Source organism: Acipenser ruthenus, chromosome 24 (assembly GCF_902713425.1).
Source record: "Acipenser ruthenus chromosome 24, fAciRut3.2 maternal haplotype, whole genome shotgun sequence".
Lineage (NCBI taxonomy): Eukaryota > Metazoa > Chordata > Actinopteri > Acipenseriformes > Acipenseridae > Acipenser > Acipenser ruthenus.
The window spans coordinates 22859436-22886028 of record NC_081212.1 but is presented as its reverse complement, the minus strand read 5'-3'; the positions used below and the strand labels follow the sequence as shown (position 1 = coordinate 22886028).

At 36.3% G+C, this 26593-nt stretch overlaps 1 protein-coding gene across 2 annotated transcripts; it reads left to right on the top strand.

The window, feature by feature from the left end:
- The first annotated feature begins 9067 nt into the window (after nucleotides 1-9067).
- On the top strand, nucleotides 9068-24892 carry LOC117429926 (zinc finger protein 280D-like). Of its 2 annotated transcripts, none has more exons than XM_058998758.1 (21): nucleotides 9068-9237; nucleotides 10491-10648; nucleotides 10974-11057; nucleotides 11143-11507; nucleotides 12385-12499; nucleotides 13186-13521; nucleotides 14117-14269; nucleotides 15077-15189; nucleotides 15753-15979; nucleotides 17712-17869; nucleotides 18112-18212; nucleotides 18312-18458; nucleotides 19611-19745; nucleotides 20106-20323; nucleotides 20645-20785; nucleotides 21074-21136; nucleotides 21397-21515; nucleotides 21673-21712; nucleotides 23054-23099; nucleotides 23301-23353; nucleotides 23449-24892. In XM_058998758.1, the coding sequence occupies exons 2-21, from the start codon at nucleotides 10498-10500 to the stop codon at nucleotides 24080-24082; spliced, it is 3399 nt and encodes a 1132-aa protein (XP_058854741.1). In that variant the 5' UTR covers nucleotides 9068-9237; nucleotides 10491-10497; the 3' UTR covers nucleotides 24083-24892. The 2 variants fall into 2 exon arrangements, with proteins under 2 accessions (XP_058854741.1, XP_058854742.1); XM_058998759.1 differs by lacking the exon at nucleotides 9068-9237 and adding an exon at nucleotides 9379-9880.
- Nucleotides 24893-26593: the final 1701 nt, after the last annotated feature.

Genomic DNA, 26593 nt, shown 5'->3' with positions numbered 1-26593 from the left:
TTATTGATGCAGTGCAAATGTACCGGTTTCTTTTTCTGAATAGATACAATCTGTTGAATACATCGATAGTACAAAGAAGCGCAACGAACGAGCCTCACTGCTGAAAATACAATCACTTAATATATTTGCTGATAGCGGTTGCTTGTAAAAAGAAAGACAGGAGGACCCTTTGTTTTCAATAACCTGGCGTTTCGTGTGTAACTTTTCCTGCTTATAGCTTTGAGTTACTGCCAGCATACTAGAACACAACGTTCATAAACGACACTTGTGATGGCGCTCCAAACGTGTCTCTGCTTTGCGCTCAGAACAAAGTTTGAGTACATTTCAAAATTGATTTTGCATTCTGACATTGGAAACGTTAAAATCATTTATGCAATACGTGTTGTTTTTCAGAAATACGAACACGTGTATTCTTGTCTGTACTAAATTCTATAATTTTTTTGAAAGTTTTGGAACTGTTAACAAAGAACTGGAACTATTTTTCCTTCCGCTGATTTTGAGCTAAAGGGGGGGTGCTATGTTTAATGTTTTGCTGTCAGTGACTGACAGCGGATTAGTTGCTGACTCTGTAGTGCAAGTGGGACCAATCAAGACAGGCTCCTCCGACAACACGGTTCAAATGACATGAGACATGCATTTTCTTTTAGGAATCGGAAGGTTGGTCCGCGGAAATGAAAGCAGAACAGAGGTTAATAAATAAGGCTAAAGATTGCAGACTGTTCAGGAAAGTTTATGATCAAAATGTATATCAAGCATTATTGATTGAATTATTATAAGCAGTCTGTAACTAATCAGATTGCTTGAAATGCCAAATCTTGCACAAAACAAAGGGTTTATCTATTGAATTGGGGTATATATATATATATATATATATATATATATATATATATATATATATATATATATATATATATACCTTGTTCAAAACTGAAATGCACATAGCGAGCATATTTATACATACGAATGTTAAAAAGTAAAAGGTTTTAGATACACACACACACACATACTTTAACCGTATATGGTACAGCTTTAACACTGTACATCTGTTTAGAATGTTTGTTGTCAAGATAGTAACAAACAGAAGAACATTCTGCTTTGTGGTATGGAAAATGTTTGCATTTTATACTTATTGGAATATTGCATTATACATTTTAAAGAATGCAACAAAGTCACTTTTATGTAATTATTTTAATGGATGCAATTCTGTACTTGTAATGTTTTGCACTATATGCCCTGAAATCTAATAAAACGTTGATAATATCTGTTGACAGACAACACAATACTTTTGCTACTGACTATTTTTTTTCATAATTGAATTTGTTTTTTGTTCAGTAGACAGAGATCGTATTCATTCTATTAATGTCACCTGTTGGCCCGGAGCAGAGATCATCAGTCAGTTTACAAGACAGGCAGAAAATATGACTTCTGTATCAGCGCCCCCTGGTGGATAGTACATTTAAAATAGCTTTCCAGCTGTTCCTATTGCAAGTACGTGATACAATTTGTTCAGCAATATCTAAATCTATTTGTCCACTTCTCACCTATTCTTTATGCACAACGTCAGTGTATTGTGCATTTTGTATAACAGAATGTTTACTGTCTGGACTCTTCAGGTAAACCTGAAATTTCAGACAATGCTTAAAAACAAGGCAAGTTCTATGATTCTGCTCATACTCTACAATTGCTCATATAGTTCTACAATAGAATTTGCAAATTGGGAGTTCACATTTACTTCCTCGTACTTTATTAAATTACAAGTTAAATTCACAAATAGAAGAAGCCCCCTTGGTTTAAAATAGCCTCTGCTTAAGTACTTTTCTGTATTTGTACAGTAGTGAATGCATCGCTCTCCTTTTCTTGAGTGCATGATCACGATTCAATTAAGGTTGCATTCCAAGCTATTACTCTTTTGATCTTTTGTGAGACACTTATGTTAATATATATATATATATATATATATATATATATATATATATATATATATATATATATATATATATATATATATATATATATATATATACATATATATATTTTATATGCAGTTAATCCAACAGATTTTCCACACAGTTCTCTCTTTTGAGTTTCTTCTCAAGGCTGTGTTTTGTGTCTCAAGAAGATGTATGACATGCATGTGATTATATCATCAATCACAGACAGGCTGCTATTCAAAGACAAAGCAATCACATCTGAGTAGCATGTTAGACCCTCGCAGTGCTTTTCATCAGTTTGGTTGAAGTAACAGAATAACTTCCATTTGGTTACACATCATTTCTTTATGCTTCCAATAGGGAGTGGTATAGACTTGTGGGGAAGAGTGGGGGTCACCTGTTTCATGGATGTGGAGGGTACCCCTGTTGTATCTTAATAACCAATGACACAACATGTTAGTCAGGTATCACATTTTAAACAACCTTAATTCTTAGAGCTTATCCATAACTACTAAACACTCAATAATGCCACATTTAGAAGTCTTTCTCAGTGTCTTCAATGAAGAAAAGTTTATTTTAGTATTTCTTATTTAGAAATAATACCTTTTTAGTTTTAAATTACAAACAGGGAAACCGTGCAGGCAAAGCAGGAGACAATCTGAAAACAGTATAATCAAGCACAGTGAAAGCTGGTAAAGCGTATGTAAGCATTGTAAAGCCCAGAGAGGTATAGTAAAGTGTAGGTAAGAATTGTTAAAGCCTGGAGGTATGGTAACGCATATTAAAAAGCATGGCAAACCACGGTAAACTATGTTAAATGCATAATGTAGCCATGGGAAAAGCATGGGAAAACAAAAAAATCACAGTGGTAAACTTTTATAAGGGGGATTGGAGGCAAGCATTGTGAACAGCACTGCATTCAATGTATGTTCTTAGCTGTTTCATGCAAGTTTCATAATACTGATGTTGATGTACTGGGTATTTTTCTGACTGCTGATACACTTCCCAGTGGCTTCTCTTTCTTGTGTAAACCGCTACACCTAACGCACTATCAATGCCCAGTCAAGACCTTCTCAATATACCCACGAACATACAACCTCAATTCATATCCCAGGACAGAAGACCCTGGAACCCCATCCTTCCTTCTCCCTCCTCTACTAATTATGACACCGACAGGTTTAACAAGAGCATCAATTGCCTGCTAACAACTTGCTGTCACTTCTATTATGTTGAGTTAGATCGGGGCCATAATTCATTTTCACTAAAACAGCTTCTGCTGGCTGATTCATTTCAGCAGCATTCATCAGCTGCTGCTGCTTCCTGTGTTGACCACGCAGGTGGCAAAATCAGCAGGCTTGTGAGAGCCAACATATATATTTTAAAATAAGGCCCTGGAAACTTGTTCAGGCAACAGTTTCGAAGGCTATAGCATAAGCATGACGTCTTTAAGCTTTATCTTTAAAGATGACACAAGCCAAATGATTCTGATGCAGATAATATGTTCTGTCCAAGACGACTTTGGTCAGCTGTTGGGACTAGCCAACCAGACTAGCCCAAGATTGTTTTTTTTAATATATTTGTATTAACATTTTAAATAACACACATGCAATCTTATAATACAAACATATTCATAAATATATAACTTTAACATCCATACATGTATCAATCTAATCCCACAACCCACACCCATACCTTCAGTGATCATTATTACATAATAGGAACAGTATTATAACAAATGTTACAACAGTCACTGTAGTAAGCTGACAGTAATATTTCTCTCCTTTCAAGTTTTTAAGGATTAACTATTTTAGTATCAAAGAACAATAGCTTAAGACGATATTAACATAACACCCAAAAATGTATTCTTGAGGGAAATTATTATGATTTGAAAAAGAAAAAAAAAATTCTAAAAGACACATAAGTCAAAGATTTGTTTTGTACAGTCATGGAGGGACAGTCTTTAGGGAATGTAAACAAATGTTGGTTTCTGGTGAAGATACATGTATAAAAGCATAGTCCATGGATGAATGTAGTAAACAGCTACTCAGAAATCATATTGTAGTATGAAACATGATTGCTTTACTGTATCAGCAGTGGAGTATACCAATACTATTAACAATACAGGATATGCATGTAGGGAACACTGCTTAAAGAATCACTGGTTAACTCAATCAAATTCATGTTGCAAGAAACAATTGCATTCCCGTTTGCTGTTCAACCACTGCACAACCTACCTCTGCATTGAATACCAGCATGCTCACGTCAGGAGGTTTGCACAGTACTACATTTCATAAGGAAACTTGCGCCTCTATGCTGATGTGTGCATTCCAGTGGAAGACTCCTCCAGCACCACAGTCTTGTAGCAACACCAGCTTGAAGAGGGGAGACTACAGGCAAGTGCACTAACACTGTCAATCAATGCTTGCTTCTGGCTCAGCAGCAATCTCTGGCTTTCTCTGGCTGGGATATCTAATGTTCAGCTTTATGTCCCTCAAGTTAGCGCAATCAAGATCTGGAATTCCATTGCATCCTCATCAAAATCCTCTGCAGGGTACTGAACCTACAGCACAAGAGCAGGGAGGGTTGATTTAACAAGGCAGAGAGTGCACCGAGCACACAAAGCCATGCCGGCTCATGATAGTGCCTTTGAAAAGTAGCTTTTATTTAATTTTTTTTTTTAAGAAAGTTGATTTGCTGGTTGTATTTACTTTCTGGTTGTGGTAAAGCATTAAAGGCAATGACGATGGGGGGCTCACCTTGGCTTTAGCCCCCTGGGTATGTTTTTATCTTTCCACTTTGCCTCTGGCTAAAAACAACCCCAAACGCTCTCAAACCCAGACCAGCTTTTCCATTCTTCGTCACTACTCCTCACCTTGAAAAATGGAATTGGAAGTGCGATTGAAGCACATTTCACCTTGACGATCTGAAGATTCTGCAAAGGAATGTTAGCCTTTAAACAATGGATTGGTTCAAGCAGTTCAAGCACACTTAATATAAACAGAATATCTTTTTTTTTTTTGAGGCCAGTATAAAAATGACCACTGGGGTGTGCAACGATAATTTCTTCCCCCCTGAATAACAGATAAGAGATTTTCCTTTATAAATCCCTAATACATTTACAAACAGGGTGATTGAAATGCCTCTTCATTTAAGTACTGTATTCAAGTTTAATTTATATATATATATATATATATATATATATATATATATATATATATATATATATATATATATATATAAAACTGGTGTAATTATATATCTTGGGTACCATTCACACCACTGTGCTTTACTAACACCAGATAATTAATAATTTCACAACAGCATTTTATAAGAGTGATTCTGCTTATTCACTCACCTGTGAACTATACATGTGAAACTGGATTATTAACGGGATAATAAATCTAAACCCACCATTGTAACAGAGAACATCAAATAAAGAAATTACCGGTAGTTATACACCTGTGATTTTGTATTTATTTTTTAATCGAGGACAATGTACATGTTATTGAAAAACAGAAGGCAATTCAACACTGTGTGTAATGCATCTTATCAATTTGACTGAATGGAAAATGTACTTGAATCATTTTTTGATTGAGGCAATACATACATTTCGCTTGCCTTGCGTCATTAAACAATTGTTGTCAAATCTCCATGGGTTCAATAGGAAGCAATAACAAAAAAGATAAATGTTGTGGTGCCATGTAGAGCAGTGCCTTCTGAGGCTAATTAGTCCAGACTTGGTATTATATTAGAAACCAAAGGACCTGACCTGCAGCATGGCTACCCTTTGAGGAACAATATAGCTGCAGGCACCACAACCTCAAAACCTTGCCACAAAGACCACAGCTCTTAGACATGTCAGGAGAAGATCACAGAGCAGAATCTGTTGCAATATCCCAAGATCCAGGAATGATGACTTTGAATCTAGATGTATAAACCATGCACTTATCCAGTGCGTCACCTTTATAACATTTGCAGTAGGAAAGCAAGTATGTCAATAAACTCGATGCTTGGAAATGGTTACATCTCACACAAATGGATCACACAATTTCTGTTTCATTGTGCATTCATTCGGTTTTCCATGTCATGTTTGACAAGGCCATGGAAAATATTGGATTCCCTGTTGTTCTCTATAAATGGTTAAGATTGCTGAATGTAAATATTACTTTCTGTAGAGTTTGATTCTTCTCCTAAACAGCAATGCAATATAAACGTGTATTGACATTGATCTAGATTTGCTGTCCATCCATGTCAATATCTTCATCTAATGTAATGTAATGTAGAGAGGGCTGTCTAAGCCTTAAAAGTTACTAATTACTTATAAACTCCATTCAATATTAACCTAGAAATGATGAATAAATAACACTGAGCAAGCCAGAAGAGTCTCTTGTTAGCATTCAAAGTGTATTCATGGGAATATGTATAAGAGGATAATCTGTTTCAAATGATCGTTTTTCTCCTCTTATATAGATAAATGTAAACTTCCTATTACTATGAAACACTTTCAGATAAGAGGCTGTGATGGGATGCACAATAAAACAAACAGCCTCTCGCCTCCTGATACAGAAATGCTTCCTTTCAATTTCTTTGTGTTTCTGCTAGTGGCTTTGCGTGTCTTATCATTGCACATTTAAGAAACTAGAAACCAGTGGCTACCTTAAAGGTATAAGATCCTTTTCAGTCAGATACGGGTGTACTTTTTAAAACAGCGCAATATGACTACCAAACTAAAAAGATAAATTGGAACCTACTTTGAATCTTTTTACTTGAAAACTTAAAATGATTGCTTAAAAGGTTGTTGTGTAGCTATTATAAATCCAGGATCAAAAACTAGATCTAACTCCTTACCCTTGTTACTTGCAGTTTTCACCTGGTCCTTGACCAGTGATGGTCGCTCAGGTCCTACTGTATGTCATATTAAATTGCAGAATGTACTGTAAAATAATAACACAGAGCAATATTCATAAATAGCATATCCAGCAATCTGACACGTTCTTTGAAATCAGATATAGACACCTGCATTTATAATAATGCCCATGCATGCACATTTTGTAAAACAAGCAACATAAATGACATTGATAATGATATGCTTGCCATTGAATTGGGATTGTATGAAATAATTCCATACATCTTCCAATCGTTGTCTCTGGTGTATTTTAATAATAAAAGAAGCAATCTGGAACCATACCAGATTAAAAAGCTCACTTTGCATTCCTTACTTTCTGCCTGGTGCTAGTCTGCAATTTGTTTGATTTCTGGGTCAGCTCACCTCAGTAGTGTCTTTGGGTGTCAAAGCATGCCAGTCATTAGGGGAAATAGCTGTTTGGTTAATGACAAAAAAAGAAGTCTTGATAAGATTTCACACTCCCAGAGTGAAAGTCCATCATGCAAAAGGAGCCTTCTTTAACCTATGTGGTACCAGCTGTTTTTTACTAATTAAAATACATGTCAAGGTCATTATAGCATTTGGAGTGTTATGTTAAGGTTAGTGGCACATTATGAACTGTGTGGTGGTAAAAAACGTGTTGAAAGAATGGTAAACACGTGAAGCTCGGTGGTAAACGCGTACGACTAAAAACATAGTGTGTAGCGTGCACGGGGGTAGGCAGCAGCAGGGTGGTAGGTGACGCAATCACATACAGAGACATAAGCCCGATATACGCTCCTTGCAAACTAGCTCTGTTGTACAGTGGTATCGGCACTATGCTTTTTATTACAAGACAAGAGGTCGCGGGTTCGCGCCCTCCCTCCGCCTGTGTGTGGATTGCCTCGCCCTGTGTGATAACCTATTTCGCTACAATACTTTATAAACATCGTTTATTTCTGCTGTACATTTACCTTGAAATCAAATTCAGTCATTAACTCAAATGCAGTAAATTGTGCACACGCGAAAGCCCTCCTTACAAATACTTTATTAATTTTACAATAAGACTGGGAGCGCCTTTTCGGTCGCTCTATACCACGCCCTGATCTTGCCACCATTCCATGACGATGTGCTAAGCTGCGACGATTTCCCTTAGTAAAGGGTATATAGGCTTTAGAATAAGACGCCTGTGGAAAATTACTGGTGCAGTATCAGGTGACGAGTTAACAAAAAAATCACACAAGGAAGAGGGGGTTGACAGTAATGTAATGGATCGGTAGCGTCTATAGCTGTTGACTTGTTATACATATATTAGCATTTTTTTTCGGTATGTGTTAAACTGGCTCAGATGTGCATAGCTAATATTTTATTATCATTATTGCCTGCACACTGACAGTAAGCACTGAGATCCATTGTGCAGTAAGGAGAACAGACCAGTTTTAAGAATGTTATTCACATATTTTAAAAGCGCCATCATTATGTATCTATTTAGAAGCCCTTAGTCGACAACTACGTTTTCAATGGACCGTCCTCTCAAGTTGAAAAAAAAAAAAACAACAGACTCGGGGATCTTGTACAGCAAACCATTCTAATCACAGATTACATTTCATACCTGAAAATGAGCGTTGCATTTTATTAACGGAATTATTGCTTTACAAACAATGTCTTTTATTGTCAGCTGCGTTTGGGCAGCCGCCATATTGTTTGAATGCACACAGTAGAATGTTCTAGAGTTGACCCAATTGCTGTTTCTCAGGTCCAATTCCCGCCTCCTGATTCAAAAACAGGAGGCAATTACATCGCCGCTGTGCCTTTTGGTGTAAGTGATATACGCATTTACAATAATCAATGCATGTATTCCAATAAGCGGAGAGCCTTGGAACAAGTACAGCCCACGTGACCCCAAACAGGATGCCAAGATAGACCTGAAAAAACTACATTCAAACAACGGTCATCCATGGATCAATTCAGTTGCAGTAATAAGTGACAGGCAGGTGTTCTTTTCGTTAATTGTGAATTAAGATATACAGTTTGGCCCATCATGTTTGTACCTAGCCCACGTTAAAAAATGGGAAGTTTGGGTCGGAACGAACAGCAGAAAATTGTTCCAATTCAGAGAACGCTCCTGACAAACACACTGCAACAACGCTTTTCTATTTTTCTTTTTAACATCATGTAAAATATTTTGTGTTAAAATGTAAGTCCCGTTCTGTTTGAGAGGGGGGGGGGGGGGGGGGGGGGGGGGGGGGCTCGCGCGCTTTCCGCAGCCAGGGTTGTCTTCCCGGGAATGAAAAACAAACCCGGTCTGCCCTGAAATTACCCATCATCCACCAGACTGTGTTCATGCGACTCCCAGGGAACAGGCATCCCCGGCACTGCCTCGAAAATGCACTGTCAACTCTAGTATGGTTTTCGCCTTATATAACTCCTTAAAAACAAACGGTAAGCATGCCTTTTCTCTGCATACCTCCTTCTGTGGACCTCAGGGTCCCTTCCGCTGCACGTTTCTGTTCCTGCGGCGGCTAAGTGGCACAATGCAGGTTAATACTGTCTGCAGCCTGCCTGCAGCCTGTGGGTGTGCTGGGCGCCATGTTTGGTTGGTTTGTGTTGTTGCTTTGCCGATTTTTACCAGACGGCGAGATTACTAGAAGAAGAAGAAAAGTTAAACTGACTGCACCTCTCACGGCAGGAGTTCTCGGCAATTAAATGGAGCCGTTGTATAATGTATTACGGTTTTGTTATTTAAGGTGGATGGAAATAACCCTGCCTTTGTGTTTGGGAGGTAAAAGGGCTGAGCGTTGACTTTGTTACAACCCGAATTCAACGGAATAGTGGTAGCGTTTGGGGTTGTACGTGTTGTCATGCCCTCTTCCTGTGGGTGAAAACTTTCACATTTGTTATTGTCTATCAGAACTGATGGAACATCTTATCCTTATTGGTGGTAGCGTCATCTCTTGTTGACAACCTGGTTTGTGCGTGTACCTGCTGTAGCCCTTTGACTGTGTTCGAATACCGGAAGCTTGTGTGGATGTTGCAACAGCAATTTATGCAAAACTGCTCCAGAGAAGCGTGTCTCTCTTAAAATGTATTTGTTTTGTACACAGTCTGTGACGTAGAGAGAAGCAATAAGAACGTTAATAGCAATGCCATGAATGGAATGTAACCCTCAGACAAAAAGGAAACGGTGTCATCATAAAGTGACTCCTTATACTACTTGTGACTGAACAAGTGGTATCATTTTTATCATATTTGTGGCCATGATTTAATTTGTTACAGCCAAAAAAAGGGGTGGTGTTCCCACAGTATAACGTTTTTACTATATCTGTTAATTTGCCCTCACCAGTTTCAAATTATTGGATGTCCATCTGCTAAAGTAAACAAACCAAACTTACATCATGAAGAAATATCTGGAACCTTTGGTCACATTTAAAATTGTCATAGAATTCTTCATCGGATTCAAACAGCGTTCTCTACATCATACTAATAATCACATATATACAGTAAAGAACACAAATAATCCAGATACTAATCATTACCATGAACTCAAAATAGAATTGAATAGTCGATTCATGATGTGCATTTAAGAGGTTGAAAAATGATGTTAGTAAAAGCAACTTGAAAATCGCCCTGTGTCTTTTTGTTATTTATGAACGAATCGCTGTTTGTTTTTGTATCATATTTGTGTTTTTTTTCAGTATCATAATGGCTGGACTTTTTATGGAATGTGAGGAGGAAGAGCTGGAACCTTGGCAGAAACAAATTCCAGAAGTCACAGAGGATGATGATGATGACGATGAACCAATTTTTGTTGGCGAGATCACCTGTTCAAAACCGCCAAATAACACACTTCGAAGTATGAACGTTTTTTATTCAATAAGGCCAGCTTAGGTTTCTTGAAGCTGAATATGCAGAAACAAATGTAATTGTGTGTAGTATAGTAGAGCTAGCCGCGGTTTAAAAAAAAAAATCTGTTATACATGTTAGGATATTGCCGTGATTATTTAAAAAAAATTGAAAGGTCTGTCACATATTGGAATGGTCGTAGAGAATGTTGAGCCCAGGGAATGTTTGTAATATATTTTTATACTTTACATTTAATCAGCCGTAGAACTTATAAATAATAAACTGCATTAACCTCGGGCATGATAAATAATAAGCAAATACTTATCTTTAAACAGATAACTTGCCTAGATCCAAGTATTCTTCACCACAACGATTAGCAGTACAGAATGGAACCCTTAACAGAACTACAGCAAACCCTGGTATGCGTTGCTTCTTGTTATTTTAAATGTTGCAAGGTATTACAAACCTATTTCTTCTGCTTTTTAACTCTTGTGCTTGATTTAGGTTTCAGTTCTAACTTTAAAGCTACAAACCAACACTACACATCTCCTGCAAACCCCAGTATCATGACGACCTCTGCAGTTTATCAGCCAGTTTCAAGACCAATGGCTGCATCGGCGACGTTGCAGTCTACACCGAGATCGTCGCCAGCTTCACTGTGTGTGCAGCCTGTGTCCAAGGGCATGATTAATCCTATCGTACCTCAGGCTGTAGTCAGACCCTCACCAGTGCAACCGGTTTCCAGATCTCTCCTCATTCCAGTTACTACGCAGCCAGTATCCAGACCTGTGTCCATTCCAGCTACGGCACAGCAGATGCAGCAAACTTTTACTGCAGTAACTGCACAGTCAATAATAATAAACAATCAGGTAGTCTATACTTCTGTTCCATTAAATTACAAAGCTGATACACTCAGTAAAAAGCCATTGCACTGTTCCAACTACACAAAAAAGCATGGTGTTAAAGCTTTTTTAAAAGTTGGATAGAATTATTTAATGAGAATTTTTTTTTTAATATATACTCAGGAAAGAATAAATATTCGGGTAGAAATCGGGTTTTATTTAGAAAGAAATAAAAAAACAAATTCTTAATTCATAAAGTTGTCGTCAACAGTTTAAATCCCCAACGTATGTATATTTCCACACATTGGGGTATGCAAACTTTTGATGACATCTATCTCTCTCTCCCCTCTCTTTATCTCTCTCACACATACTGTATATGGAGGCATTTCTCTGTTCCAATCAAGTTTTATTTTGTAGTGGAGGTGCAAGTATAATTGCACTCAGAACATACGGGAAAACTAAACAACTTTACTCCATGCTGTTTTACAAAGAGAAACGATCGACTGTTACATCTAAGTGCTCTTGGTTTAAACACACACTCATAAAACAAATAACTGGAAAGAAAAGTGTGCATAAAAAGCAAAACACCTTTAAGCTATATTGCTGTAATTTTGAAGAATAATATATATATATATATATATATATATATATAATTACACTAAGAAGCCACATTTTTCTAATAGGTAAATGAGTTTACCATCTTTGGCGCCAGTTCTGCTGTGTTGCATTTGAATCGCATGTGTTTATTCATATCCAGTATGTGTATATTCGGGGAGTTGTCGGGTTTAACCCGGGTAAAACCCCAAAATCAGATGCCCTAATTATAGTAATCATGACAGGCAGAAGATCTGTGTGTGTTGTTTTTTGTTTTTTTTTAAATAAATATTTGTATATTTTAATCTAGGGCTATATAATGACCTCACCACAGATGACAAATAATTCAGGTTTGATATTGGGTATCAGACCAGACACAGGAATTACATCGTATACAAGTGGACCTTCTTTTGCTGTGCCTCCAGGTCAGTTTTTTTTTTTTTTTTTTTTATTTAAATATGTCACACTTTAGAATATAAATAATATTATTCCCAGTTGCAATTACAGTTACATAGTTAATACATTTGAATTGTGTATATTGGATATTTATTATATAGATTGTACTGTAAATATGTAAGCTGCTGATTGTTATGCACTTTTAAATAGGTAATTTATTACTTTCATGTTGTATGTATTTTTAATAAAATATTCAATAGGAGGTTATTGTTATAGCTTAGAGAAGAAGCAATATGGAGATTTATTACAGTTGTCATCAATGTCCGCCTAGGGACTGTCAATGGAAATTAGCCTACTGGCTGATTTGAAAATGCAATGCATCTTGTGTCATGGAAGTGACACTTATGTTATAATTGTATGTATCCCTGATAAATAAATACAGTAAATAAAATGTTTGGTTTGTCAAGTGAAGGATGTCACTGTGGTTATCTACTAAACATCTTTAAAATATGAATAAAATGTAGTTTTTGTGGGAGTGGCCTGCAAAATACTGCAGTAGCTAGTTTGTTAAATATGCTTTATTAATTGTGTCTGACTCTAATGCATATCTTGGAGCAAAAAGCATAGTAAAATTCTTGAAAGACATAACATGAAAACAATACCATCTTACATTCTTTGTACGTTTTAGTTTTATATTTGGCTGTTTCTGTTACAGGAGTTTCGCCACAATTGGGCAGACCTGTTCAACAGTTTTCTCAAGTGCGCCAACTTATGCCTACAAGAATAATATCAAACGTTGGCAATAGACCTCTTCAAGTACAACTTACTTCCCCTGTTCAGAATAATATTATCAGGCTCACAAGTGGACAGAATTCAGCACAAATCGTCTCTCCAAGACCACAGCCAGTACAAACAAGCTCTTCAGGACTTCAGTCAACTCAACTGAGCCCAACCAGCGTACAGTCAATGCAAATTAGTTCAACAAAACCACAGTCTCTACCAATAAGCTCTCCAAAACAACAGTCAACACCCCAAATTGTGAACAGAATAGGTATGCAGATCTACATAAAATTATATATATATACACACACTGCTGTGCAAGTCTTAGACATGTTGCATTTTTCTACTCTGATGCATTATGAGCATCAACAGTCGTGGTTTCTACTCTTATAACAACCTTGACTTGCATAAAGAAGGAAAAACATTGAGTGAAATAGCTCGCATCACTCGATTTTCAAGGTGTGGTATCCAAAGCATAATCAACAAGTACAGAGAAACATCATCTGTAATTGACAAACCCAGGACTGGAAGACCCAAAAAGCTGTCTTAACAAGGATGAGCAATACTTGAAGATAATGTCCTTAAGGAATAGAAAGAAGACAAGCGTTGAATTGACAACAGAACTAGCAGAAGGCACAGGTGTCGTTGTCCACCCATCAACAGTCCAAAGCACCTTTGACCATTGTTGCCTTCTGCCAGTTCTGTTGTCAGTTCAATTACTTTTGCACAGCAGTGTATATATATCATTTAAAGCATGATATGTGTTTTTTTTACTTATTTAATCTTGATTGCTGATAAGATATTCACATTTAAATATTCATTTAAAGTAGTAGCGCCTGAAACTTACATATATGTTGTTTTTGCAGTTAGAAGAGGTTTGCCACCAGGTCTTGGTTTGACTAAGCGTCCTGCTGCGTCTGAGATGAACAATACCACTCCTAAAAAGTCCAAACTTGAGCCTGGTACACCCGTTTCCTCTCTTTCAATAAATTCCACTGGACAGGACCTCAATTTAAAAGGTATTGCTTTTTGAACAATATTTGCATTGCAATTGGTTCAATTTGTCAGCCTGCTGGAGTACTGCATTACCTCACCAGTTAGTAGCAGGCAGTCACTTGATGGAAGGACATGTGTGTTTCAGCCATTTGTTTTATAGGTTTTAGTTTTAATTTTACTTTAAGGGCAGTTTACTAATGCACATTGTTTTAATGCACTAAGAGGGTTAAGAGCTAGTGGCAGGTCAGGATTATAAAACTACACTAGTCTTTTCCCCCAATCTTGATTTCAGAACTACCCTCAGTTAAGTATATCATTTAAATTAACTTCCCCTCTAGAATATAGTTTTAAGGGCCTGTAAAAAATACTTAAGGTATTTGGGTCAATGAAGGATGAAGCCACCTTTGTTCAGATGTGGTGTTTATTTTGTCCTAGTGGTCTTAGGTTGAAGTTTGACATGAGCATAGCTGAATGGCTTACATTATACAAGTGAATTGCATTATAAATTAATTATTGCTGTAGCTAATTGTAGTAGCCTGAGGTTGTTGCCGTTTGGTCTGCTTTGATTAATGATGACTCTACTAGTTGAAATGAGAACTTTGAGATAAAGGAATTTCAGATTGCGGTTCACAGATTATTGACTTGCAGAATACGTTGTGTTTATACAGTACAGTTAGAGGCTACTTCGTGGTGTTTTGTTCATATAGAGTCCTTTTTTTACATTATTTAAAAAGTGGTCAAAATGACCCTGAAAATAAAGTGCAATATGATGATTTCTATAATACAAAGTAGGAGAAAAAGAATAATGTGTTCTATGTTGCTCATTTCAGGTTCAATGATAAACTCATCTGCCTATGTTACAAATGGAGTACAAATCCTTAATGCTTGTCCAAAATGTAAGATCCATTTCCACATTATGGGTCCACTCAAGAATCATATGAAGGTAAGTAATGCTTGTAAACTGCTCTCTGAAAATGCTGCAGTAATTACAGTAATTAAGTAAGTTGCAGTAATTACAGCGAAGGTTTGTGCTGGAAGTTGAATGTTTCAGAACACATTCACGGATTTGTAATTGCTGTTTTCTGATTTAAGCCTAGAATAATAGTCATTGTTGAAAATATGTTTCTGCAGACATAGCTGGCTGTATTTTGGAACAGCTGCAGCTTTAGTTTTCCAAGTTTTACTGCATTGAGTAAGCATGGGGATGGAATTGCACTCTGCTAAGAATATAGATAGGATTAAAGACTGCAGGCTAGCATTGACATTTTAAAGATGAATACTTTTTTTTTTGTCTGAACCGCAGTCGAAAGTAAGGGGTAACAGGTTTCAGAGGCGCTGCGATACGATCACATCACAAACAGACGTCCTACAGTATACACAGTATACACCTAGTGCATTGCAGCAGGGCTTTTATAGAAAGTGGTTTTTTTTTTTCGGAAACTCTTGTCAAACTATTCTTCGAACGTATGGTTATGGAATCTTCTGTTTCTTTTCATTTCTTTTCAGTTCTGTTGTCCCGATCTGTTTAATAACTACTTCCCCACAACCTCTAAACAAGAGACGCCAACCACGCCTATGAAGCTTGCTGAGGCTGAGGCTGAGAAAGGAAAGCTTGTCATGCTGGTGAATGAGTTTTATTATGGAAAATACGAAGGAGACATCCAACAGGAACAGAAGACGAATACTACCTTCAAGTGCTGCAGTTGCTTGAAACTTCTCAAAAACAATATAAGGTATTTTCCATGGAGAAATAAAGTTGCATTTGTTTTTGTTCGTAATTAAAATAGTTGCATACGTTTTAACCGCAGTGCACAACCATTCACTATGTATGTCTCAAATGTGTAGTTTTGAAAGAAACACGTGTTGTAACACATTTTTATTTTACAAATGCTCTCTGGTATTACACATATTTTGACCATCTAATACACTGCTGGAGTAAAATGACTAAGGAAAAGCAGTAACAGGCTTCCTGGCAGGCAAGGCAAGAGAATTGAGTCTGTGGTGTTGAAAGAGTTAAATAACCAAAACATTGTACCAGCCTGGGAAAAAAGTGTTAGATTATAAATGTTCATACATTTTAACTTTTTTTTCTCACTTTTTAAATTAATTTGATTTAGTGAACGTATGTCCTTTTGTAAGTAAGTCATGGCTTGTTTTTCTGAAGTATGCCAAATTGAATTGCACAGTTTCTGGTTCTTGTTGAGGAGCTTCTTATATTGACTTTTCTCAATGCTAGTTAATGTAAAGATAAATTTGGGTCAACAGTGATGTCAGTTAAACAGTAATTTCCTGTGTTGTAACAAGTTATTAAGCAGCATGTAATGCACAATTAACAAATGGGAATGCATTATGCTATTAGAAAATGAAGCAATGCAAGTATCAGTATGGTTTTAAAAGTGTGCTGACATACTCCATAGAGAGTGATTAGGCTGTGGAGAGAGAAGAGTACAAAATTATACAACCTCCATTACAGTTTCCTCATACAGATTGATGATTGATCAGTAGACTTCAGTGAAATTCCCATTAGGGACCAACAATGAATAATAGTTGGTAGTTTACACAGTGTAAGAACTGTTCTTTTGATTAAACAACTTTACTCTCAAATGCAGCAAAAAGCTTCTGCAAGCTGTTTTAATAGGTAGACCCGTTTGTATTGTAGTCGCTGTTTGGCAGGTAAGGTCACAGTTCTTTCGCATTAGAATCCCTTTTAGGGGAGCTGAAGTAGCAGAATGTAAAGCTGAAGAATGGGCCATGCCTAGTCGGGGCACAGTCTGCAAGTTAAAACAGCAGACTGCTACCAATGGAGGAAGCGCACATCATTAGGCAAAACAAAAGGTTCTTGTAATTGCAGGTATTATAATGGCTATTACACACACTTAGAAAGTGAGATGCAAGTAGAAGCATTGGTAATTTATCTTTTAAGCACTGGAAATTAATGCACACTGTCAAGGCATGAAAAGGGTATGCACTTATGACTGGCGTGTGCTATTTAACTGTAAGAACCCTGTGTGTGTTTTTATAAGGCCTTAGAAAAGAAACTGTGTTTTAAAAAATGTAAAGTTCCTTATTTCATTTAACAAAGAGAAATGACATGAAATACATATGAATCGCCGACTACAAGATTGAAAGAATTTAATCTTGTGCTTCATTAAATCAATGTCAGCAATTCAGTAACATTTGCACACATTTAGTGTATTTGGACTTATATGTGTATGTGAGTGCATATAGTGTGCAGGTGCACACGAGCTGAATATAAAACTTAACTTAAAACAGTGAATTAAAATGTGGTTCTCTTTACAGGGTATACGGGTGTGTGTATTTTTAGTGCTTTAACATTTCCATAAACGAGTGCACGTCACATCTGTGACTGGGTTCACAATGTCTTGTTTGACAGTATAGGAACCCTTTTCTTAATGACATTTTAAACCCAGGGTGTTCATGCACCTGCATGTCTGCCTTTCACAGGTTTATGAACCACATGAAACATCATTTGGAGCTTGAGAAGCAGAGCAATGAGAGCTGGGAAAACCACACCACCTGCCAGCACTGCTATCGCCAGTTCTCCACGCCCTTCCAGCTCCAGTGCCACATTGAAAGTGCCCACAGCCCGTACCAGTCAACTAGTATGTGTTTCTGTTTTGTTTTTTTGTTTTTTCAGCAGTTTTGGTTTGTGGAGATAGTGTAATCGATCTTGAACTTTTTTTTAAACCATGTAACTTACAAAGGCATTCGCCAAAAACATGTGTCTACTGCCGTTAACCACAGTATTTGTTTTATTTATACATTGCTATGGATTCAAATTCATTTCCTTGTATATGATAAAAAGTTCAAATGTATAATTGTATTTTTTTTTTTTTTTTTTCAGCCAATTGTAAAATCTGTGAATTAGCCTTTGAATCTGAGCAAGTGCTTTTGCAACACATGAAGGACAATCATAAGCCTGGTGAAATGCCCTATGTTTGCCAGGTAAAATGTGTATATGTATATTTATTTTAATATTCTTTGGACATAAACTTATACAATATTGGCGTGACCATTCAAAAACGCTTATTTTTCCCCCAACAGGTTTGTAGCTACAGGTCGTCTGTGTTTTCAGATGTGGAAAATCACTTCCGAGTAGCTCACGAGAATACAAAACATCTGCTCTGCCCATTCTGCCTCAAAGTGATTAAATGTGCAACACCGTATATGCTGCATTACATGAGACACCAGGTAAGTAGTAGCAAAGAAAGCATGTTCATTAATGCAGTGACATTCTTTCCAAACTCTTGTGTAATTAACAGTACACAAATCTTCTGCTAATTCAGTGCTCTGAACAGAGTGGCATGTAGTCTGTGTCCCTTGTGTGAACGCTAGATTCAGTACTTCACATTGTTTTGCTATGAAGTAAATAGGACAGCCTTTGATTGTTTTCTGCTCATAGGAAGTATTGAACACCTTCAGCTGTCATTGTTTTTTAGGAATTTGATTCAGGGGCCCGTAGCTCAACAATTTGAACTGAGTCAGCATAAGCACTAACTCACTGGTGAATTGCTCTGTTTGGTTATATTGTGAACATGGATTGATTAGTCTTCCATTGAACATCTTGCTGCAATACACAATGGGTTGACAAATTTGCAACAAAGGTGTATTTGTGGTGTTTTGCAGTTTGGCTTACAAGGCAGATTTGTTTGTTTATGAAGAATATGAAAAGTAATATTTCTTGGTCAATTGGATAATAAGCAAAGCTTGTGACCTGTCATTTTATAGAATTTATTGTTTGAAGTGTCCCCTCATTTTTTTTACATTTATAAACTAACTGGACTTTTGTAAACAAAGTACTTATAAATATAAAAAATACATAACAAAAAAAAAACTAGTAATAATAAATTGCTGTGCAAAGCATCTTATTTGCATTCCTATCAAAAATCTGAATCCTAGTTGTATGTTTGAGGGCACCAGGTCATTCAGTGGTGTAGCTAGTAGTCTTTTGTACAGTTTTTACACAAGGATTGCTTTTGACTTTTGGTTGCAGCCTTACTTAGTTTTGTTTCACTACATCCAAATAATTCATTAATAATAAATGGCAGTTGCTGTTAGCTGTCTCTTGATGGCAGAACATATTAAAATGTTCATTGTGCACAAAGAGGATATTATCCAAATATAAAAATAAAGTCAACTACAACAACTGCTACCACTGTTTAGTTTCTACCCCTGCATGTAATCTGGTTATATTGATCATTTTAAGTGATACTTAGGAGTTTTGGTGGTTTATAAGTGTGTTCTTAATAAAAATGAACAAAGCCAGTGCACTCATTGAACTGTCAGTATGGTCAACATGCAACCTAGTATACCTAGCTTTATTTTTTTTGTTCTTTTTAATAGAAAAAAGGAGTTCACCGTTGTACCAAATGCAGGCTGCAGTTTTTGACCTGTAAGGAAAAATTGGACCACAAGACCCAGCATCACCGAACGTTCAGAAAACCAAAGTCATTAGAAGGGCTGCCTCCTGGGACCAAGGTTGGATCTGTTAGTCTTTAACTAAAGGACTGATTTCAGTCATGTGATTCATGTGATTGTACTAGTCCTGTGTTTAACACTGTTTTAATGTGAATTTTATATATATATATATATATATATAGATGGTAATTACTTCAGAACTGTCCTTTCTAGCAATAAGAAAGAAGAAAAGGCTCCAAAGTTTATCAAACTAGCTAGTTTGTTTGCTGATCGGGAATGGAATAAAGATAAACTAAATAAATAAGTGCTTAATGTGTGAGTTTGTGTTAATTTTTTTTTAAGACATTTTATGATCCTTGTTTCATAAAGTGTGGTTTTATGAGGCATTTCATTTTTTTTGTATATATATTTTTTTTTTAGGTTACTATTCGTGCTTCTTTAGCATCTCCAGGTGGCTCACCGACGTCTCCGAATGCAAGCAGCAGATCTATTGTCAGCATCATTCCCAACAGCCCCACCGCAAAACAGTCAGCCAAAGCACCATCAAATCAAGGGAAATCCAGATCTACAAACCAGCAGAAGAAGCAAGAAAAACTAAGCAATTCAAAGCTGCTTGAGCGTTCCTTAAAGAAATTAAGGTGAACATTTCAGAATATGCTTTACTCTATATTTTACATTGTTTTGATGGTGTCAGGTTTTTTTTTTTTTTTATTCCCTGGAGTTCCCTAGCTCATCTAACTGTGATGAAACTGGGCTTAGCCTGTATTGGATGCCATTTGGAACAGACGTAACCGATTTCAGGGAACCTGTGCTGGGGATTAAGACTTCATTGTAAGTGTTAATGTTCTTGGCTAGGGATATGTATATCTACTTAAAAACGTGTGTGTGTACATAAGGGCAGTGGTTCACACTTCAGTATTCCAGAAACAAGTATTTTTTAATTTTTCGGTTTCAAACAGTGTTCACTTTGGAATCCAGAAGTGCATGGAATGTTCCGCTGACATTGAAGACTGTGCTGCTCACTACCCGACACTTTATACCTGTGGTATATGTAGGTACAAGACCAGCTGCAAGAAGTCCTATGCAAAGCACATGATCAGGTATTGTGCCACTTTTATATTGCCATTTTCATTTAAAATATCGGTTAATTTAGCATTCATTTCTTGCTTCTGATTAGCAATGAAGGACATGCTTTATTCTGGTTACCATTTGCATTACAATGGAAATACGCTTTTCTGTTTTAATAGGTCGGTGGTATGTGTTCCTTTTCCTTTTTTTGTTTACTAAAGTATACTAGTTTGGTTAGACACCATTTTCAATAGAGAAGTAGTGTGATTTAAAAATATATATATTATAGGCTATATTACACGTCCGTTTGTCCTTTGTAGATTTCACAGTGCATTCTCCAGAGAGAAGTTCCGGAAACGTAAGAAACATTCAAATAAACTAAGGTATGCATCTTATTTAAAGAATCCAATAATTTATATGTTTTGTCATGTTACCAGAATATTATATATGGTTTAAAAAAATAAAATAAAACATTTGCTATAAGTAAACGTGCTATTTTTAATGCATTATCTATTTATAAATGGCTATGGAAAGTAATGTTAATAGACAGACGATAACTTGGGTGATGTATCCTCTTTTTAAATACAATGTTTTGCTTTTGAGTGTGGTGGTGTTCGTGTTGAAGACTAATTCTCTGTTTCAGGGGTGTAACCCTGGTTTGTCTCAACTGTGATTTTCTAACTGATGCGTCTGGTGCTAACGACATGAGCAAACATCTGATTGACAGACCAAACCACACCTGTCAAGTAATCGTTGAGAGTGGTAGGTGCATTTTACCTTTTACTGGAACTAAGATGTTTAAATGTACTTACTTTATTTTTAACCGGTTGCAAAATGAAAATATTCCTCGCTTTGAATGTGACCATGCTTATTTTTGTTTTTAAAAGTAACACTTTTTAAAAAAAAAAATCATTTTCAGATACTCCTAAAGTGTGCAATGATGAACCAAGAAAAACTGAGTAAGTATTTGGTTTCTGAAGCAGTTCATATCAGCATTTAATGAAGTTTGTATAAACTGTCTGGGGCTGGTCAATATGTAAAATGTTATACAAAGTTGGAGATAAGTTTCTAATATGAATTAACTAAATACTACAATGAAAAATAACTTGAATCTTGTATTTTTAGCTCATAATATGATATTTGGATGGATAACACATGTTTAACCTCATGTAGTATAAGAAGTACTACAATGACCGTAGACTTAGTAGTTATAATAATAATTTTCCATGTATATTTAGGACTGAGCTGGTAATTTAGTTGCCGCTGAAAGTGCAGATGCCCTGTTTTTGTTTCTTTCTTTTCTGATAAATGATATGTAATTTCTTAATATGTAAAGATCAAAAGATCAATGAAACTGAGGCAAGCAACAGAATCGTTGTACTTCATCTTTCAGTGGTATTACTGCATGTGATTAAATACTTTGGAGACATCTAATTCCCCTGACCTAAACACTGTTTGAAAGTAACATTTGTTGTGAACAATTTTTTTTAGTTTTTGCCTAATATTAATGTTAATTGTGTGTTACAAGGTGCCAGTGAACAGTACTATAGAAGAAGTTGCTGGGATCTGCTTTCTTTTCTTATATTCAAATTAGTTATTACAATTAATCAGGCTGTGGGGAAGAGATAATGAGAAATGATTGTGCAGCGTTATCAGCAGGATCATTCTTTGAATTAAATGGCAATCTCACAATAGATATCTTTAGTAGCCCATATCTGAAGAAAAATGTAAAACCCATATCATATTCAGTAGCCCATATCTGAAGAAAAATTGTTTTGATAACGTTTGCATCACTTTAACACCATTGGCCTCCCTAGATTCCAGGAAAGCAAGAATCGATGTATCTGTTTCTTATGCTAAGTGTTTCTTGTAGGAGCAGGGATTAAGGCTTACTGAGGTCATGAATCATTTACTCCATGATTAATAACACTTCAAGTCAGATGTGGAAGGATCCCGTGCGGTACTTCAGCAGATAAAAATTGGCTTTAGTGCAGGATCAACAAAGATACAGTTACCAGCAACTTCTAAACAAAAGGCCTTTTGAAAGGTTACATTTGTATTAAAAACTGATGACTTTACAAGGTTTAATGGAAGGCATGGACTGTGCTGTCTTAGCAGTAGGCTGTTTTGTAAACACAGTACATTAATCACGAAGATGCCTTGATAAGCTGCTTAACACGTTTATGTGATGCAAGTAATTTAGAGGTTATTTGGAAGGAAACTGATTTGCTTTTTCCAAGGGATCTTTTGAAGTAGTATTTATGAATTAATAAGTGTGTTGTTTTTTTTTTTAAAAAAAGGCCAGAGGATAATGCTTATGAAACATCACAAAAAGGCAATTCTCAGGTAATTTCTTTGTTTTGATAGACTTTTCACTTTTTGCTCACAATTTGTTTTTTTACAAAAGTATGCATTTAAGACCCCTCCCCCTAGAGTGACAATGCAGTTCCACAGCTATACACAAGATTTGGAAAAGAGAAGAATATGATTGAATATTGTTTTTGTTTCTTTTAATAATTATAAATAACGCATACATATACCTTGCAGAAGGCTGCAGCCCCAAACATACCTGATGAAGAAAGCTCCCCATTTATGGAAAGGTAATTTTAAGTTGGAATTATTTTTGGAATTTTGGAATTACATTTGCATCATTATCATCTCTTTTATACCATTTACCCTGTTTATTTCTTATCAGTAATCATTCTTTGGAGGAAGCTAAAAGAGACAAAGCTGCAGAAAGCCTAGAAGCTGTTACAGAAGGGACTGATAGCAGCTATTCAGAAGTGACTTTAAAAAAGGAGAGTGACCTCCATGAAGCGCCACAAGGTAGTGAAATAAAGTCAGAAACCCCCATGGACAGCAAAACAGAAAAAACGGTTTCTGATGACAATGATGTGCAAATAGAGGAAAATGACAAAAGTCAGCCGTGTGAGAAACAGACATGTTACAAAAGCCCTGTAAACACTGACAAAACCAAGGAGACAAAAGAGCCCCCTGAAAACCCTTCAGCCAATGATGCTGAGACGGTGGACCTGAAACAGCAACGTGAAGACGATGTTTCTTTCGAACAGTTTTTTAGGAAGCTGGATGAACCGGAATCCGTTAGTTCTGATGTAAGTGAGCAGGGCAGCATTCAGCTGGAGCCTCTGACTCCCTCCGAGGTACTTGAGCACGAGGCCACAGAGATCCTCCAGAAGGGAGGCGTGTCCTCAAAAAAGAAAGCGGCACCTGTTTGTGAAAACGGGGACCATGTCAGCAAGACTTGTAAGCATCTTGACAAATCAAAGGACAAACAAAATTATGTAGCAGAACAAAAATCAGAAAGTTAATTTTTTTATTTATTTTTTTTCATTATTTGCATTATTACACCTTTTACATTTTTAATATTTTGTAAATGTTGGAAAAGCTGTTAAATTATTCCACACTTTATATAATATAAAAAAGCATGTGAACACAGAATTTTAAGTTCTATGACATTCATATTTACATTTAACATGCACCTGTATGTGGGTGTACTGCTGCCAGACTCTTAAGCTTTACTAAGTGAACTTTCAATGAAAGTTGGACCATAATGCCATCATGCAGAAACTCAAGAGCTAGTTACACATTCAGAATCTTTGCTAAATGCTCCTAAGTCTGTAGGGTTCTAGAAATGGAATTGCGCTGGACCTGTTAGAATGAACTGTAAGGTAAAACCAAAGTACAGCTACCCTGTTCTGCATAACTTGTAACACGCTGAATGAGATTCTTTTAATTGGCATGTTTTGCCGTATGGCAGCTACCTTTAGCAAACTATGTTACTGTAAATGGCTTATTAGGCATGTAGCAAAGTGTAAACTAGTAGAGTTCTACCATGCACTGTAAGTGAGGAGGAAGACTCTTAATATCCATGGTATTTTTGCTACACATCTGCCTGTAGATTTTAGGAATGTAGATAATGAGTGATTTACAGTCAATAGCTCGTTCTTATTTAAATTTGTAAAACTGTTCCAATTAAAAGTAACCCTCCTTTTTTATGTGCTTTGTATTTGTCTGATATGTTTTGCTCTTTTAAAAATGTTCAGTCAATGAGGAAGTCAAGGCATGGTTGCTTTTATTGTGCTGTAAATAATAAAACTTTTAGAGAAAACAAATGAAAACACAGCAGAGTTCCTTCTTGCAGATTCTTATTTTTAGAAGTCCCTTTAATTAGATAAGTTGGTTTATTACCAAAGAGTCTTTTTTACCCTAGGCCAGTGGTACTCAACTGTGGCCCTCGAGATCCATTCCAGGTCCTGGTCTTTATTCCAAGCAGGTCCTAAATTTAGTTAATTGCCTTTTAGCAGCTTCAATGAACTACATAAGAACCTGCTTGGAGTAAAAACATGCTGGACTGGATCTTGAGAGCCAGAGTTGAGTGCCACTGCCCTAGACCTTACACAATACAATAGAAATTGGAAATGCTACTAAAACAAACCAGTATGTAGACAGGTGGGCACTTTTTTTTTCTCTCTTCTGGTACCGATAATCATTTCTTCAGGACAGCACTAGTGAAATGTCCTGTCTTGTTTCTCGTGGAGGCCATTGTTTCATGCCAGAGGGACCAAGACGGGAGTTGACTTACCCCAAAGTGAAACAGAACCTGGTTGATTGCGGCAAATAAGATTTTGTCAAAATATTCAATGGTGTTGAAATGTAATTATCTTGGCAGTTTCTTTTTTGTATCCTATTTAGCATATAGACAAAATTAGACTTGATTAATTAACACTGCTTCCCAATACTTTGATTAGTTTCCAGGAAGTAGCAACTCTATCCATAATGTTGTATCGCTTATTCCAGATTAAAGCATAAAATAGGAGCAAAGAACTAAAATGATCATATTGTTTGTGCTAACAAGAGCTAAGAAAGTGGATTTTGACACCATGTTTAGAACGCCTATGCATGGATAGTAAATTAATTTCATGGTCTTGACACCTGTAATGTTTTATATTATTGGTCTGTGATATTGCCTACTGACATTCTTCTAAATACTCTTCATGCTAAAAGAATGCCTTGAAAGAAAGCAACTTTAGTAAGTACTGATAAACAGCACTAACAGAACAGAACAAGACTCTGGCACATTAAACATCTTCAGACACATCTTTTAACAAAGGAAGTTCAATGCTTATCTGTGTTCTCATGCTGAACTGATTGATGCACAGATACTTTGCCAGGGTGAAATGTTTCATCTTTGAGCAGACCCGTCTAATTTCAGAATCTGCAGCTACAAGAAAGCTACTGCATCGGATTATACCCCATGCTCTGTTTTTTGTCACGGTTTATTTACTATTAAGAGAGGTATTTTTGTAGAAGCTCAGTGGTTAAATGACTACCACATGGGTAATTGCAAAAATGCATTTGCTTTTCACTGTAGTCTGCTTTGATTCCATTCTCAATTAAAGAATTAGCCGTTTGTTTGCTGTTGTTACCACACGAGGATGGGTAGGTTTTGTAATGCATTTACATTACAAACAAGCTCAAAGATTTGTTATAGCCAAAAGCGTGGCGTTATTTATTTTGCTACCGATGCCAGCTTTAATTCGATGGGAGTAACTGCGCTTTACCTTTAGAGACTTGGGTACAGTAATGTGTGTATCACAGTACAAATTTGGGGGTGATTTTCATGACAGAGCTCCCTCAGGTGTTAGAAAGGGGAACCGCATATAAATTAAAGAATTTTTTTAAATTAATTTGTTGTCCAACTTTTATAAAGAAGTACTGGAGCTTTGAAATGATCCAAGAGATAGTTATCATGGCAAACCTACATTTAATTGGCAGTGATTATCTGACAGTACTAATAATCTTTGAAGTACTCCACTGTT